This window comes from Melospiza georgiana, chromosome 14, assembly GCF_028018845.1.
Source record: "Melospiza georgiana isolate bMelGeo1 chromosome 14, bMelGeo1.pri, whole genome shotgun sequence".
Lineage (NCBI taxonomy): Eukaryota > Metazoa > Chordata > Aves > Passeriformes > Passerellidae > Melospiza > Melospiza georgiana.
In genome coordinates this window covers 12,364,763-12,383,667 of record NC_080443.1, presented here as the reverse complement: position 1 = coordinate 12,383,667, position 18,905 = coordinate 12,364,763, and the positions used below count along the sequence as shown (strand labels likewise).

Genomic DNA, 18,905 nt, shown 5'->3' with positions numbered 1-18,905 from the left:
CCAGAAGTACTGGAAAACATTTCAGTTTGTATGAAAGCAATATCCACCTGCTTACAGATATTAGTATTACCTGTTCCAAATTTGGCCTTTCCCATGCTGTTTTTCCAAGCAGTAAGTAAAAAGTAAATACAAATCAGTGCTTTGTTTCATAACAGCTTCCTATCTCCTATCAAACACAACAATTAATTTGCAGTCCAGCTGGGAGAGCCCAAATTGCAAAGTTAAATATTAATTTGCATTTGCATTCATTTTAATTTAGAGAGACACAGTACAATGCATGTGTTGAAGTATAAGACTGTCAGACACATAAATGCCATCCTCATTTTTAACACAGCATTTTCATATAGCAAGGTATTTCACAATTTCAATGCAAATAAATAGCTTTTAAAATCTTTGGTGTAAGTCACCCACTACAGATGTTTCTTCTAATTTGCATTACTGCAGTTAGAAGCATCCAGTACTGCAGCTTAGAATCATCTAGTGCTGTAAGCAAAAGAAAGCCTACATATTTGTCAAATCTTGCAAATAGCAGCATAAATTCCCTTAATGCAAATATTAGAGCAAGACAAACACCCAGAGAAAAAAATTAAACAATACTGAATGCGGTTCACAGCAGTTCAGGAAAGATTTATTTTGTCAGCTAAAATCTCTCAGGTTTCTGTCCTCATTAATGATGTGTTAAATTCCACTGAGAGCACCTTGGCATGTGGAAGTTGTGTCTACTTGTCCTCCACCGACTGAAGCAACACACCACTCCACATGAAGGAACGTGTCTTGCCAGCTTTCCAACCCCAGCCTAGGCCAGGCATCCTCAAATTTCTCTACTTTGCAGCACACACTTCCCTAAGAAGCACCTGACCTTGTCTCTGCTGTGCTAAGAAACCCTGTGGTCTGACAAAAGGAGAGAATTGCAGCTGGTTAGGCCACAGCATTGTGAGAAGAAAAACACTGAGCAGCTTTGCAGGGAACGTGAAAGCTGGATGAAGAGCTCAACCTGAGAACTGCAATGGAAAAACAAGGAAAGACATTCAAGAAAGAAGATGGGATGCAGCTAACCAACCCTTTTTAGAGGGAGAGAAAGGAATGATGCAAAGACTTGAAGAGGAAAAAAGGTGCAAAATGAAAAATTTCAAGGTAAGCTAACAGAGAAGAAACAGTGATGAGCAGCCCAAAGAATATGATTAGGAGTCAGGCTGAAGAAATTCATCAGATGAAGAGCCTGGAAGCAGAGGCTGCTTAGACAAATTAATAACAGCAGATCATCCAAGACACTTAAACTCTGCTAGTATATCTTCATTGATATAGATGAAATGTAATGATGTAAATTTCACAATTTACTGACACAATTCACTTGCCAAAGAGGAGGAATAAACTATAAGGAGGAAAAGTGATAACATGTTTATACTACAGTAAGAGTAGGAGAAAGAATGAGGATGGATTATGGCAATCCTATCAGCACTTTGCATCTGGTCTCCAATAGTAATGAGTCACTTTTGACTGCTGGAAGAGGATAAATATATAAAATACATTTTTAATGTCTAGACTGTAGCAAAATATTTAAGACTGAAACACTGACTTTATTGGAAAAGAACATGAAATATTTCCTCCTGGATTTGGAGGAAAAGACAAAACCTGCTGCAACCTTCATGTAATCAGATTTTTCTCCCCTCCTTTTTTAATAAGGATTTTGTAACTGCTGTCTGATTGGACTTATAAACAAGCCATTAAATTTTGTCTTAACCTGGCTTGGAATTAATATAAAGACCATTAAGCAATACTGAGGTAAGTGAAGGGACACTGCTTTCACCTAAGGATGTGGCAAACATAAACAAGGCATCTTAAGGAGCCCCACAGTTTCTCAGCACCATTTGCCCATGTTCAGTGAATGAGGGTGGGTTTCAGTTCAAGCTGTGTGAGCTAGCTGACACCATGGATATTAAAGGAGACATCAGAGACTGTCCCTAAGCAACCCAGAAATCTCCCCAGCACAGAGCAAGATGTTTGTGTACACACCTGAACACTCCAAGTGAGAGAGCAGCACATCACATGTTATGCACACAGTTATTCTAACCAGACCAAACCCACATATCTTTCTCTTCAAAGAGAGTATGATGCCAAAGCCAAGTCTAATTTACCAGGACCTTACATCTTATTCTGAGCTCAACAAGAACTGGTTTTATTGGTCAGTGTTTTCAAAATAGTTACCATCATATTTAAGGGACAAAATCTTGCCCAGGAAAGGCTATAAGCTTCACAAAAGGTAACAATTCACAGCATTGTAAATACCAGTAACTGTAGTTTAAAAATTACCTTCTATTCAAGAAAGCCAGACTTCCTACCTTTACTACAGGGTGTCCTCCAGTAGATGCTTTTACTGCTCCTCTGCTTCCTTCTGTTTCATAGTGAGCTCTGTGATGAGTTTTAGGCTGGACTTCTATTTTCAGTTCACACTGCCCATAATGGCTTGGTAAAGGCCAGTCAAGAGGTGGCAATGAAGATGTGCTGCAATCAAGATAAGGACATGTGGTTACACAAACGGTGCCACCTGGCACAGCACAAAGCCTTCACTGTAAAACACAGACAATGATGTCACTTCCCTAACAAATGATAATCCAACGAGAATAACTATCAGCTTAAAATTGTTATGTGAAAAAACACAGTTTTGCTGGTACATTAAAATCTTGAACTAGAATGGAATTTCTTGAGCAAAAGAAAGGTACTCTACGACCTCCCAGTTCCACACTCCCAGTGCTACTCTATGCCTTTAAATTCACTTTTTAACCTTAAGTATATCAGCAAGCAAATTCAAATGTGGTTTAGAGGGAACAGTGTAAACTGAATCTGACAGTCATGAAGTTTTAACTCTGCACTGTCTTACAGCTTGCTGTATTTGCTTTCCTTTGGCAAGCACTGCATTTTGTTAGCTATCATTAAAATGAACACTATGTGGTCACCCTAAGTTTTAAAAAGCTACTTGTTCTATCTAGCCATAAAGGCTTACTGCAGCAGGCAACAGAGACACCCAAAGTTGTGTTCAGCTTGTCCACAGACACACCCTTACATACAGTAGCAAAGTCACTCCAGGGAAGAACAAAATACAGTAATAGAAATCACATGGAAGAACCTCAAACTAATATTTACCTACCCTTTTACCTGCACAGATTTATAGACTTAACATTCTAATAAGATGATGAACAGTCAGATTCAAGCCAGCAATTACCTGGCAGAGTAAATTCAATTAGGAGCATTTAAAAGTGAAAATCTTTTTATCTCTTATGTACCCAAATTTCTCTGTTAAAATAGCTGGTATACACTGGACAGATATGGTACATGAGAGAACTCTGTTAATGCATCACAGTCTATAACAATTATTGGGAGCTATTACTGGAAGTTGAATGGTAAATCCAATCAAGAAAAAAAGTGACCACTCTCCATACAGTGTTTCAGAGAGATTTACTCCTCCTGCAATTAATTAACAATAATGTGGCACAAGTTGTATCAGACTCACATTATCTTCTGAAAAAATATTTGGCATACTAGGACAAACATGGAGACAAGAAAATAACCAACTCTCAAAATTTTGTCATTCTTTGAAAACAAAAAGAAAATAAAAATAAAAAAACCAGCATAAGTGAGCAAGGAAGAGGACTGTGCACGTGCAGATGCCTAAAATGCTAAAAAAAATTGCAAGAAATTCCCCAGTAAATGACACAGCTTTTGAGGCTGCACTGCATCAAACAGATGTTCTCTAGAAGCAGCTGGTCTGACAGTTACAGCTGCTTCCCTTTTGATGTTGGATACCCAAACTGTTGTTTCTCTCTGAATATCTTCCTTGCCATCTCTATCCAGCAATGGATTCTTTACAGCTTTTAGGGTACTCTGTCATGCACCTTCCTGCCTTGTAGGGTATCAGTTTTATGTATTTTTGCTTCCACATCATCCTTACACATTTTTTAGACAAATACTATAGAGGTACACATTGAACCAAATCAGTGATCTAACCTGGGTTCATTTTGAAATGTAAATTCTTTAATCCTATTAATTTAACAAATTAGTTAAATTTGCCTACACACCTTCAAGCAGAACTAAGGGGTAGGAAACAGAGTGGGAACTTCCTAGCCAGCACTGTCACCTTCCTAAAGTCATAGAAACCCACAAGACTGCACATTAGATCAATTTAAAAACCCAACAGAATACAATCTACAAACTCTTGGGATTTTTTGTTTTATGTTCTTTTTTTTTTTTTAATTCTATGTACAATTCAATATCAAATGAGAAAAATTATGTCAGCTTTTGGGGTACAAGAAGTAACAAACTTGCACATGTTTTGAATACTTTTTCATATGAAGCAATGCTATTTTGTACCAGATGCTGAAAATGGGAAAACAGGTCTGAGGCTGCCAGCTTTACTGCGTGTAAGGATCTGTTCTCAAGAAAATATTATTCAGTCTACACTGATAGGTGAGGATCAGCAGTAGAACTGCTAGATTTAATTCACCACAGTTATCAGCTGTCAACTGTGCACTGAGGTTCACTGAACTTGTGCTCAGTCTCTGATAGTGCAGAACTTCAATTCAATTTATAGTGGTGTATTGCTCTTAAAGTATCTGGAACATGTTGAAGAATAAGCAGCTTAGCTGCTTCAGAAATGAACAAGTACTTTTCTGTCTCTCCCCAGCTTACACAGCATGACAGCTCTGTGTTATTGATAAAGACACCTAACTTTCTATTCAGAACCCAGATCAGCTGCTGGCCATGAGGGGTTTTTCAAGTTATTTTAGAACAAAAGATTAGGAAAAATAACAACTCATGTTTTAAAGTCCTTCACTTTTCAGTCTTGATGGGGAAGGAACTTGCTTGAAGATATTTCCATGTTTCATTAGTAAATTCTACCCAGTTTGGTGTCAAATTACTGTTAGAACAGCTTGGGACTTAAAAACTTCTGTGAAAGGCTTTCTCTCTCTTTTTTTAAATTAAAAACCTTATTAGCAATGCAATAACCTATTAGTAAATGACCAAATCACATCAGGACAGGGAAGTCATGAGTGACAGTCATTCTAAAGCTTTCATGAAATCAAATCTTTGCATATTGTTTGAAACAGCACCAATCTGTAAACCTACAAATGTTCTTCTGGAAATACCAAGGGAGTTTTACGAGCTGATTAATGCAAGTCTCAGAAAGCTCATACTCATATATATCACATCAAGACTAAAGACTTTGGAGAACAGCAGCTATTAAAGGGAACTCAGAGCTAAAGAAAGAACCCCTTGGCAGCATTTTCAGCAGAAACAACAGCATTTGAAGGTATCATGTCATTGATTTTATCAATATTAATCTAACAGATACCTTCTTTTCTGCAACCATTACCTCCAAAACAGAACTGACTGATGAGGAAACAACTGATGTTCAGTATAAGAACAGCCAAACATGTCCATAAGGATTTGAGCATTGAGAGCTGTAAAAGGCAGGGTGTGCTCATGGGGGACTCTGCCTCTCTGCCATAGGAAGAAGCCTGGGGCAGAAACAGGATTTGCTTTGACTGTGGCCCCAGAGCAGTGTGTGTGGGACACAAGGAAGAACAAAGCCTATGGGACTCATTAACATAATTCAGCTAAAAACAATTACCTTCCACTTGTAGCACTGTTTTTGAACACAGGTGCAACTGACACAAAAACTCATTTTAGCCACTCTGTATGAAAATATTCCTACCTCCTTGTAGCTACTAATTCTAGTAGCAACCTTTCAAAGATACCCCTTAGTACCTCCAGATAGTTGTGAAAGTTCACTGGTTGAGATTCCCAAATCTACTAGAGAGATACTTTTATTAACTTTTAGTTGCAGCAAAAATAATTTTCCACTTAAAACTCCTCTCAACATTTCAAAAGAGAAAAAGCTCACTGACCATACAATGGCTATTCCACATTTTTTCCTCATCCCAAGTTTTTGCAGAGATGAACCCACAGTGTATTCTGTGACAAGTCAGTGTTGCAAGACAGCAACCCCCTGAGAATTTCAAATCATAACTATGATCCAATACTATGGTTTTCAAGGTCTCTTGCAGAGCCAAGATACTGCTGTGGCTGCTCTTCACTGCCTAGAACAAAGCCATATTCTCCCTGATGGAGAAATTCTGAAGTTAAGAAATTTGGGGCCATTCCAGCTGCCACAGTGGCCTATCAATAGACTTTATTCATCTGTTTACATTCAAAATACCATTCTGCTCCTGGCAGAACAGTTCACATTGCTGTCAGAGTACTGGTACAGTGAACTGCCATGGGGAAATCTCTGTTCCATCATCCCAGAGCAAAGCAGAGAGAGGAATAACAGGTACAGCACTAAGGCCCTGCACTAATCACTACCTGAATTTCCCTGGATTCAGTAATGGTGTGCAAACATTGCAGTGATAGCGTTGCTTATTAAAAACCTGAGAGGGTCAAAGTTCCTTTGCTTGTCTCACTTAAGTGGGTTCTTATCTTCAAAGTCAGTCATTTGCAAACATTTTCATTTTAAAGTTTTGCTAGTAGAATAGCTGGTGTTATTTCTATTTATCAGAAATAGGTGATAAATACTTGGCAGACTAACTTTGTCTATAGAAATCTTTCAACCTGAGTGCAGTTCTTAAAATTAAGACTGAAGGCCCAAAACACTTACGGTAAAAATAGGACAGAATTCTGTTCCTCTCTATTCTTTGGATTTCCAAGAGAAAGATTCAAACAAAAGAAACAGTTTCCTCAAGTATTCCACTATCTACCACTTTATGTAAACTATTTTTTTTCCTGAATGAGTTAATTACATTGTCAGCCATCCTAGTTTTCAGCAGTAAAATACTCTCAAGCTACTATTACATGTCCACCATTAAAATGATTTTTGAGCTGTAAATATGTCTGTTAAAGCCTGTTTGTTCATTACCACTAGGACAAAAAAACTATTTGATGTCCCATCACTTCTCAGTGTCATAGATGAAATTAATGACAAAACAGTCTGGAGACAAACACCAATTTATGTAGTAGTTTTTAAATCAATGTGTAAATCTCTGTGAATTCCATGAGGCAAGTAAAGGAAACTAGGTCTTATTTCAAGATTTTTGACCATTAATGAATATTGCCTGGTTATCTTCCAGACACAAAAGCACCAATTGTTGCCATCAAACACCGTGGGGCTAAACAAAGAAAAAAAAATGAATGACTCATTAAGTTTACTACCCTGCAAATGCCTGTTTGCTTGAGACACAAATTAGATTCTCAAGATCCACTTGACCAAACCTAAAATCTACTGTTCCACTAGTCATTCATGTTAAAACAGAAAGTTTAAAGCAAAAGATAATCAAGGCTTTTAAAAAGCAAAAATACCAGAACTGCCATGATTTCCAATTGCATCAGAGAGCACTTTTCTAACAGCCCCTTGTTACCTGTGCCTGTGATGGTCCTTAACTCCACAATACCACAGCCAAGGTCAGCACCAGCAATGCTCCTGATCTCTTATGAATTGTACTTGTAGAGTGAAGTCCTCACCAAAGGTATTGCATTATATCACCTGCTCAGTAGAGACTTCTAGGTGATCTCTAGACTCTTTTTATTCCCCTTGTTCGAGTAAAAAAAGCACTGTAAAACAGACCTTTTTTTCACTTTCTGGAACTCTTACAACTCAAACTCAAACAGCAAGTATGAAAGAAAGTGATAAAATCAGCACATTTGTGGAATGCTGGAGTAAAATGCTAGTGGGAAGGTTGCATCTACTATTAAGATCCCACTAAAGGGTTTTTTTAATTGGAGGGGAAGGAAAACATGAGAAACATGTCTTTCCCATCACCCTGTGGGGAGGCTGGGGGTGAAAGAAAGAGGTAACTTACACAGCAACCAGAATAACCATGTAATAAATAAAATTACCAAGTTAGTTGCTGAATATTCTGCAGAATGACCAACTGAGTCTGCCATCACAGCAGGTGAGTGACACCATCAGCAGCCACCTGCACTATTCCCTGTTCAGAAGCTGCTGCCCAGTTCTCTCACTTGGAGGAAGGAATTGCTGCAGTGGCCCTGCCCAAGCCCTTGCCCACACTTCTCTTTGACAAGGAGCAGAAATGGACTTGGGCCATGTAATACACAGACATTTCTCACATGCCACTGACTGGCAGATTATGAGTTTCTGTGACCAAATAACAAGCTGTCATCAAACAAACCAGTTTGGATGGCATGTGAAATATGACTAATGCTCAAAAGCATCTTATACATTTTTAGATTTTCTTAAGCATTGCACACTTAGTGAAAACGAAGAATGAGGAAAACATGCCTGACAGATAAAGTAGATAACAGATTTACAAAACTTTAGAGAGCACTCAGAGCAGAAGGTGCTACCTACACATTTCACACCACAGAACATGGAAGGCAAATCACTCCCCTTCTCCCAGGGGTCAGTTATTACAGCTGGGTGTGTACTTATTTTATCTGCTTGGAATCAATACTGCTGTTTACTTCATGCACTACTTTGTGCTTGACAACACAATCAAGACATTAACAAGTACACTATTTTTACTATATCTTGTAATTTATACTACAATTAATACAATTGTACATACATTATGCAATAAACACATAAATAACAATTACATAATTCTTTATGACAACTAATATACTCACTTTTGGTCACCATCATCAACTATTTAGAAACAGAGGGTCTTGCATTTGATTTTTATTTATAAAATGTAAGGGTCAACTTATGTTTATAAGAATCAAAATTACAAAATACAACATGACAGAATGGAAGGTTTTACCTGCTGAAGATGCACACTGCCATAGCCCCTGAGGAATAGGTTACAACTGCTAAGTAATTCAACATTTCATTGAGGATACAGCTGCCAGTGCAGCCATTTCCACCAATTCAATAATCAGTCAACATTTTTGGCAGCAAATGCACCCAGCTTAATAGGTTCATGTAGCTTCCTTGTGTATAGGTGTAGTCTTCATTGTCTTCTGTTCGCCTATTTTATATTTACAAAAATTATTCAGTTCCTTCTTCTAAATAAAGCCTGACATTTGAAAAAATATTTTTATTTTTTAATAAAAACACTAAAATTTCTTTTTATTCAGTTGTACTCAGTTCTCTGCAGTACAAGAGGAAACAGGTATGAGCTGTCCATGTTTCAAACCATTTTGTTCATCCCACAGATCCACAGCCCGTGCCTGTTTGTTCATGACATCTAACCCTACAGTAGTGCTCACCTTTTAGGAACAATGTTAGCATGCAAGCTAACAAAAATGGCAAGTTAGGACTGCTTAGTATCCTACACAAATATAATGCAATTCCAAAATACACAAATAAGTTAAAACTAAAACATCATTGTTTTAGTTTGAATGAAAAGACTCTACAAAGAGATTGAACACCTATTACTAACAGATGGCAATGGAATTTTAAAAATCCCCAGACTTGAAGACAGTTATCTGTTAACACAGTCATTTCAGACCTGGTAGAACAGATCCAGCCAGCAGCTTTGCGTCTTTACTGTTAAATTTTACAGTAAACAAAATCCATAATCGGTTATGTGGAAGAACATTAAAGCAGAAGAAAAAAAAAATACTTCTATTTACTAAAATCAGTACAATTCTGTGCAGAGAAATTAAAACCTATGGTTATAAAATTAGGCAAAAAATAACCAAATGGCTGAATAAGTATTGTTTAAATGGATTTAGCAATTAACAAGCCAAGCTGGATGACAACTTCTTAAGAATTTATACAAGCTCTATAACTTGAAAGATCACAGAACTAATCCATCTAAAAAGTGGAAAGGGGGGGACTTTTTCACTCAATTAAACCAGTTCCCTCTTCTGAGTCTCCACAAATCATCCTGCTAGCACATGACAGGACTGCAAAAGGAAAAGACCTACATAATTCTATCATGGATGGTGGAAATACCTTGGAACTACAGCCCAGACATCCATTCTTTCTGGATGACTTTCAGCATGGCATACAAATTTTTTTCTTTATTCTATTTCTAGAATTTATGAGCCTAAAGAAGTAAATCAACACAAAAGCAAATAAACTCCTCCCAGTGACCTCCCAGTCAAATAAACTCCTTTTGTGACCTCCCAGTTTTAGAAAATCATGTAAGTCATGTTTCCCTAGCTATATTAACATGTCAAGTGCTCAGATTAGATGGGACTGCAAAGCATGTACAAAATCCACAGACATTTAATTCAGCTGGGCCCTGTGCATATACCCAAACTTTACTTAAATAAAACTAATCCTATTTACAATGATCTACTGTGTTTTTAAAGATGAAGGGTATTTGGTATCTCAACTTGTTTTTTCCTAATTATAGCATCCATCTGCCTTCAACAAGTTTTCTTTAAGAAGTCTTAATGCATCACTGAAATACAAGGGCATTTGTATGTCTACTTCAGATGCACAGGAGGGGAAGGCCAGGAAGGAGCCACTCTGTAATCACTCACCGGAATATAGGGGTGTGACCAGGCTTCGGCTTGTTCCAAGTAAAGTGCGAAGGAACAGAAAGGAATTGGTCTCCGGGCAAGTCTTTTTTCAAGGTGTGCTGGGATCCAGAGCAATCATCCACTGCAGTTTCAAGGGATGATGACAAGTTACCTTGCTCTTCAGGACAGATATCTATTTTTCCAGATAAAGTGGCAGTCTGATCCTCTGAGGTCTTTCTGGTTTTTAGAGGAATATCAGTCTCTGTACAACACTGAAATGGTGAAAGCCCAGAGTTAAGGCCTTGTACATTATGAATGGAAGTGTTCAGCCACGTGTCTTCTGTTATGCTTCCTCTGGGAGAATGGCCGGGGGATGGAGTTGGAGAATGGTGAGGAGAGAGAGAACCAGCATAGCAAATCTCAGCACTGGAGTGGCGGCGTTTCCCGCAGGGGGATGTAGGTCTGGATGAGGGCCTTGATGTTGGTCTGGGGCTCAGCCAATTTTCATCTGTAATACTAGTTCTAGGAGAGTGACAGGGAGACTGTCTGGGGGACAGGGCATGCCCAAAGCCATAAGGCTGCTGCCACGATTCATCGCTGGGACCTCTGGGAGAACCACCAGGTGATGCCAAAGGAGAGCCAAGGGTAAATCGAGCAGCTGCTTCATTCAGCTCTGAGTCTACATCATCATACACGTGGGAAATGGATTCACAAGAGGAAGCATCTGAAAACCAACTCCTGGATGAAATGCTGCTGGCAGGGCTGGGACTAAGGGATGATTCCCTGTACGATGGCTCAAGAGGAAGATAGAGATGGTCCCGGGAAGGCCTTTCCATGTACTCATTTTCTGTGCCATTTGTGTGTAATTCATCTTCACTGGCCTCAATCCCCTGGTGACAGTTGGGTGAAATCGATGTGATTTGAATGCTGGGGCACTCGAAGGGTTTGGGTCCACCTAGTGGACTGTACTTGGATTCCGGTACCTCACAAGTGCCTTCATAGTTCTTGTGACTCTGAAATCTTGTAGGAGAGGAGTGAGACTGCAGTCCATGGCGAGGAATACAAACTGGCTGGTTGACAGAGGATGATGGCTGCTCTACATTAAAGATGTATATGGATGCACAGTCATCTGACTCAAGATCTGAAAACGAAATTAAAAAAGATAAAAAAAGTAGTAAGAGTCAGAATGCAATACTTGGATAAATGCCATAAACAAAATCCTTTGCTTCCCAGACTGTTATCAACATCCTAGGCATTTCCCATTACACTAGTTACACAAAATAAAGCCAATTCTTAATTTTAAGTTTTCCCCAGTCTATTTTACAACTAAATATGACTACAGTATGATTTTCTATCACATATCCTGTTTTCAATCAGATTTCACAGATTATACACATCTTCATAAAGAAATTATAATGCAAGCAAAAAAATGGGTTAAAATCCTGAAAGGATCTAAGCTTGAACACTCAATTCAAACTTCATCTTTCATAACTGTATTCCACTTATAATTACACATTTTTAATCAAAAATCATTAAAAGTCTGTCTTTTTGACACAAATAGGATGAAGGTACTTTCTGCAAGTCCTGTCAATACTTACAAGCACCAGAACATCACATCCTTAATATTGATCTACTTTAACAACAGAAAGCATCTCACAGTGACTCAAGCTTGAATGAAGATTATGAGCTACTAAAAACATTCAACCAAAGGAGGTCTAACAAGGAATATTACTAGAGATACTAATATACTGTATTCCTAAGATATATTTTTTGTAGGTTAGAAAACTCTCAAGTGCCTATGCTAAATAGCATTTTTCAGAGCAGTTGTATCAAGTTTGAGCACAAGTTGTTCAGCAAAATAAGTCAAAACAAAATATTCTCAGACCTCACTAACTTATCCAAAACACAGGAAATATTCCAAAGAAAAACAAGCAATTGAGAAGGAGTACAAGTCCCGGTAACAAAATCAGCAACTTTGTGTCACAGAACTGAAGCAAATTTTCTTGCCCCATTTCTCAATATTAAATTAACTGCCAATAGGAGACATTTCTCTGAAACAAAAGTAGAAAACACAATTTTTTTTTCTTATTTTGCAGGTATTGTGATTCCACTCTTTTTTCTTTTCACTTGTAAATAGGGTCGTCACTCTTTAATTTTCCACAAATCCAGGCTAGATGACATAAATTGCATATCTAGGTATCAGTTCTTTTTTAAAAATTATTTTTATCCTGAGTACCAGCAGACTAATAATATTTGTTTTAAAATAAATGTATTCTCTCTCACAATCAGTTAAAATATCCAGACTGGAAGCTATGTATTTTAGCCCTTTACATGACAAAAAATCTTAGTTTGTTAATGAAGTCAGTCTATTTCATTAATAGCAATCAGCTTAAAAATAACTAAAACAGAAACAAAACATCAGCTCCTCAGAGACAGGGAAGCATTTTCAAATGAAGAGAAAGCACATTGTTACCAAGGAATGGACTACACTCCTCAGACTTCACAAAAAATAAACAAAAAAGAAAAGGCTGAAGGTTCATGAGCAGGGAGCAACTTTATAAGAAATCTATTGAAGGAGGCATACATTGCATTTAAGAAGTACTTAGCAATATTATAAACACTGCATGATTTTATACATATTATGGTTATGTATGACAATTATCCATATTATATATAATTAACTATTACTATATGTGTTAAGAGCACTGAAAATCAGCATAGGTTGATTTCTAAATATGCACACACTGAAAGAATCAGAATTCTCAGGAAGGACTACTGCACATATCACACACAATTAACACAAGCTCACTAGCAAAACTGCATTTCCCTGTTCTTTCACTAGGGTAACATTTTTTAAAACTTTACTTGAGGGTCTTTTTGCTGTTTTCCATCACAAAACATGAAATGCAGACAGTATTGGTTCTAGGTTTTCCACATTTATTGGTGTATTAATGTGCAAGATCACAGATATCTGTTTCCTAACTCAGCATTAATAAAAGCATAGATCTAGGGAAGAAAAAGGCAATCCTATGAAGGCTATAATCTACCTTATCAAAACTTAGAAATAAAACAGTTACAGCCACAGAACTTTTAAAATTAAAATTAATAATAATAATAAAGAAAAACAGCAGTTGGAAGCCTTCAAGCCCTGTGTGTAACCATTTACTGTCATTAATTGTTTTAGGAACAGTAGCAGCACATTGTTTGCACTAAACCTCTCACCACTGCAAAGAGCCTTATTCCTTTGCACCACTAATCAAGAAATCTTAAAATATTTCAGACAATTTCTCTACTTTCAGTGTCGCAGGGATTTACAAAAGGCAGATGTACATTGAGAATTTAACTTTCACAATGCTGAGGTGGAGAGATCAGACTAGCACAGAATTACCAGCACCAGCTGGGAAGAACAGGGGCAGAGATGGAGCAGACAGGAGACAGAACGTTTGGGACTCAGGTTTCTGTGGTCCCTGTCCTGAGTTTGGCTGTGCTGGCTGTTACCCCTCCCCAGCTGCACACACAAAACAGGAAGCAAGAAACCTAATGAATATTCCATCCCAAAAGCACACTTAACACTGTGAACACAACACAGTTTGAAGTCTAAATCACCCACGTAATTTTCAGACTCAATTGATAAACATGTAGATTTATTTCAGTCTGTGCACACAAATCCTCCCCCTTACAGTTCATGTGTTTAAATAACCTGTTAGCTGCTCACAAAAAGGACAACACTAAGACCTTCACAAATCATGTCATTAATTCTACTAGATTATTTACCAGATATTATTTTTGTCCTAATAAAGATTGCAGAGCTGAAAGAGCCCTCTAACCTATCTTAAGGAACCAGTAAACATACAAACAAACATACAACTGGGAGGGAGGGGGAAAAGAAAGAATGGAAAAAACTTTGTTGATAACCCTTAAAAGAGAAAGCAGTGAGAACAGCACAAAACAAATCCAACACGGGGCTTCAAGAAGCAGAGGGCAAACAAACAAAGGAAAGCCTCACAATAGGCAAGTGTAAGGAAAAAAGTTATGGAGAAGCCCAAGGGAAAAAAATGGAGTTCTGGAAATCTGGTTACTTCATAGGAGAGCTATTACATGCAAACAACCCTATTGGGGGAGGAAAGACAGTAAAGAAGTTGGCCAAGTCATGAGGCCTTCACTGACCATAAAATATATGAAAGCACTCAAGACACAGAAACTGGGGCAGCCTACGAAGGTAAAGCACAAAAACTACCACAAAAACATGGGGGCAAGATGACAAAACAGACACAGCAAAATACACAGAGCAAGAGAAGTAATGCCATTCACCTCAAATCCCTTCATGCCACTGAACAGGCAGGTGTGCTAAATGCTTTTGCTTTGGTAAGGACAACAGAATAAACTGCTAATAAAGATAACAGCAATGCAGAGTAAAGATAACTGGACTCAATAAAAGGTTAAAAAATAATGAAGGATTATGGGCCAATAAGTTCAACTTCAGTTTTAGAAGTAGTATTAATAGTTTATTTGTTCCAGTAAGCATTTTAAAGGAGACAAAGAAACAAAACAAGTCACTGTTTCCTAAGAACAAACCACGTCAAACACATTTTCTTTTACAATCAAAGGAGATCTTCTGGACAAATGGCATAGAAAGAAACTCAGCTTTGTTTTTACTTACTAAGACTTTTACCACTGAGAAGCACAGAGAAGCCATGAGTCTTTAGAAATTTACTGGAGTCTTCCTCCCCACCCTGCTGAGATCAGGTTCAGTACTGAGGGATCACAAAAATGAGCAGATGCTCTATATTCACAGTGTATAAGATAAATAAAGCTGCAGACTTCCATTGCAATCTTACATCAGGCATGTGTGTCATCCACTGTCAATGAGAACCAGAAGGTTGCTCATTTTGAATGTACATTTGCTACTGTCTGGAAACAGCCTCGTGTACACAAGCTCCTGTTCAGCATTAAAACAATGCTGGCTCATCCCTAACTAAGCTGCTAACTACACTTCAACATAAGCTGTCTAACTGGGGAATATAATTAAATAATATCCAGAACAACTGCTTCTAAAGTACATTTTGCTTGCTACTTGCTATATCAGAGTGCACATTCAGGACCAGCAATGCCTGCCCACCAGTTGTTCACTCCCCAGTGCTGTACTGGCACATGCACATGTGCAGCTGTGCACTCAGCCAGATTTCTCCAGAGAAGGAAGGTCAATTACTATCAAATGTCTGAACACGAGCCCTGTGCCAGAATTACCCAAATTGTTTTATTATTTTAAGTTTATAAGCCCATAAACAAACATTTTCAGACAATAGGAGTTGCTATAAGGTACGAAGAAAGTGCAACTTGACCTAGGTTTTATAAAACTACTACTGTGAAAACAGGATCAGCAATCAAGTCCTTTAAATAGCATGAGGAGAGACCTGAACACTGACACAGACATCATGTGTGCTCTCAGGCAAGTCTGTCTCACAAGCTTCAAAAAGAATGACCAACTCTTCTGTTTTCCACTTCTGTCATGACAGTTACCATTATCTCTTTCTGAACACAATGGTTACAAAAATATTTGTAAAAAGGGACAAAAAGCATATGTGGCAGGTTTTTTATTTCATTACTCTGCAGGTTTGCACAAGTTTATATATTTCTTGGGATGAAGAAAGAGTCTTAATCTTCACAGGGAACACAAAATAGTCAATAATCAATAGTTTTTATTTTGTGTACTTAAAAACACGATTGATGAGAGTTCTTGGTATACTATTGCACTAAAGCTCTATAATTGGATATTTAACTCCAGTTTTCCATTATGAGCTATCAGTTCTCCAGAAACACTTCCTACAAGCTTAAACATCAGCTTAAAAAATCCCACAACCCCATAGTGAAACATAGCAATGTATTAGTTTATAAGGAGTACAACTGACTAGCAAGCCAAATATGGTACTGAAAAAGAATAAATTGTGAAAAAAAATTAAGGTAGCAGGGTGGAGTAGGGGGAAACATCCTTCTAGACCAAAGTTAGCAATACATGAAGTACTGCAAGTTTAAGTTTTCAGAAAGGGATGATTTACAACTCTCATTTTACGAAGCAGTTTACTCTCTTTGATGGTTTTGTGCTCTGTTTCATGGTCATGTCAGATTACTCAAAAAAGGATAAAAATGAACTTTACTTTTGTCAATCATGTATGCCAGAAGCTGTTCTGTTGTGCCAGTCACAATTTCACTCATTTTCTTTTGTTAAGTAAGTATACTGGAAATGTAAAAGAAAAAGAACCTTCTCAACAGTGGGAGCTCTTCAAGGAGTCTTTTCCAATTCTAATCTGGATAAGAATTCATTATCCTTTGTAGAAATACAGAAGAATAAAGAAGCTGCAGTAGTTTAAGCAGTTTAAACAAGAGAAGAATCCAGCATATCAAATGTTTACAACTGACACTGACTAAAATAAGAACATACTGGCTCTCGGGGTGTAACTACACTAAGGTTTTTTGAGCAACAACCACCCTCCCACACACCTTCACACACCAAGGGGGAGGGGAACTGAGAAGAGATGTTCTTTTAACACAGATGATTTTGGTAATCATATTTACAGTGCACTAACACCTGTATATGTACAACTGACAGAATGGCAAGCTTTAGGACATGGGAGGAAACAAGCAACCAGGACAGGAAATGCAGGTGTTCACTATCAAATAAAAACGTAACATGCAACTAAACAAACCCTTAGGCCACAGCCTGGTACGCATTTAAACTAGAACTGCTGTCTTAGTGTACATCCAGCTTCACACTGAAGTAATGAAATTACATTTCAAATAGGGAAAGAACAGCTCTGAGCTACATTGCTAACAGGTTATGTACAAGGCAGGTAAAGAATTCCACTTGTAACTGTAAGATGCAACAAGAATTAGTCACCCTAAGTTCAGTTACAAAACAGAAAATAACAACCGGATGCGCTCAGCAGTGTTTGTACCTGGGCCTTCTCCAGCTCTCCTGCTATCTCTGGTTGATATGAAGCATGTCTTTAAATGACAACTTTTTATATAAAGCCTTTGGTTGAGTACTTAAGGATTATTCATTAATACTCATAAGAGGTTAAAAAAATCTGCTTCTTGCTTTAGAAGCCTCCAAGTTCTGTGGACTCCTCTATTTTTAATCTGTGGCTATATCATTCAAGAACATGGTACTTCACTGCATACCAACCTTGTAGACAAAACAGAAGCTGCTGCCCTCCAGTTTGATGAAGCCTCATTTGTCATTCACTGTCAGATCAAAGGTAATCTTAGCATGACCCAGTAGTTCAGAGACATTAGTGTACAGCCTTTTGGAACAGCACAGAGCATGGGCACAGCAGGTGCTATCACACAGCATGAGCAGCCATCTGACACTGCTGCTCTGAAGATGAACTCTCTTATTCTATGATCAGGTGTTGGAGTCTGCAAAAGGACTGCAGCCCCACAGCATTTCAGATGTGAGACCTGAGAAAAGCCTGATCACTCCCAAACTGGTGTGCTGTGCCTGACCCACTGGAAGTACACTGAGCATAAAGGTAAGTGAGAAGATGAGGCAAATACCGAGTGAAGGGAACAAGGGAATTAATCGTGGGCTGTAATTGCCAGCAGGCCAGGTTTGCCTAGATTCTTGCTGCTGTGGGCCAGTTTACCATGCACAACTTTTCCTTTGTGGGGGCAAAACCAACAGGCTCCATGGAAAGGCTCTCCAGTCAGTCAAACAGAATCAACTGAAATCCTCACCTAACTCCTACATGGATGCCTTTACCACCAACTGACTTCTAACACAACCTTGCTCACAGCAACCTGCTGCTCTGTACAGAGACACTGCAGTTCACTGCTCCAGCCCTGAGGCAAGCACTGAGCAGAAACCAAACTTGCAAAATCAGGTGTTAAGCAGGGCTGTATCAAAGAAAACAGACAGGAGCGTGCAAGAAAATTTGTATTTTAGTTGACAGGAGAGTTTGGTGATACAGAGCAGGGTCTTTGCGCAAACTGGTAGAAAAGGAGAGCAGTAAGCCAAGGCAAGATGTGTGAGTGGGGAGCAGTCACACAGTGGAGGGGAGACTAAAATGGGGGCATCCCCTTTCTGATTATCAAACAGAGCATGACACAGAGATTAGAACTGGTATCAATAATATCTGAACAAACTCGTTTGGGAACTCTTCACACCTCAGCCAAATCACACTGTACTGCTGCAGCTGCCTGCATGGCAGAGGGCAAACCATTCCACAGCAGGCACTCCTACCACACAGTTAACTCAGTATTTCAAACCATCAATTATTACAACTTTTCACCAATGTTATAATGCAGTGGACTTCAGGTGCATTAAACTCACAGGCTGTGTACATCAACTGTAATGAGCCAGAATGACAATCTGAAACTGCCTTGATGCCAGAGGCCTTTTCCCATCTGCTTGCATGAATGTAGAATCAGAAACACCTTGAATTCACTTTGCTAGATTGATACAGTAAAAGGCAGAAACATGA

General features: G+C 38.3%; 1 protein-coding gene across 2 annotated transcripts in view; it reads right to left on the bottom strand.

The window, feature by feature from the left end:
• The window catches only part of NFATC3 (nuclear factor of activated T cells 3), a 64,360-nt gene that overhangs the window by 37,434 nt on the left and 8,021 nt on the right, over positions 1–18,905 (bottom strand). For both annotated transcript variants that reach the window (XM_058034149.1, XM_058034150.1), the window contains exons 2-3: positions 10,447–11,566; positions 2,340–2,502 (exon numbers count right to left, since the gene is read on the bottom strand). In XM_058034149.1, the coding sequence (XP_057890132.1) occupies positions 2,340–2,502; positions 10,447–11,566 (1,283 nt within the window). The remainder of the gene's footprint in view (positions 1–2,339; positions 2,503–10,446; positions 11,567–18,905) is intronic.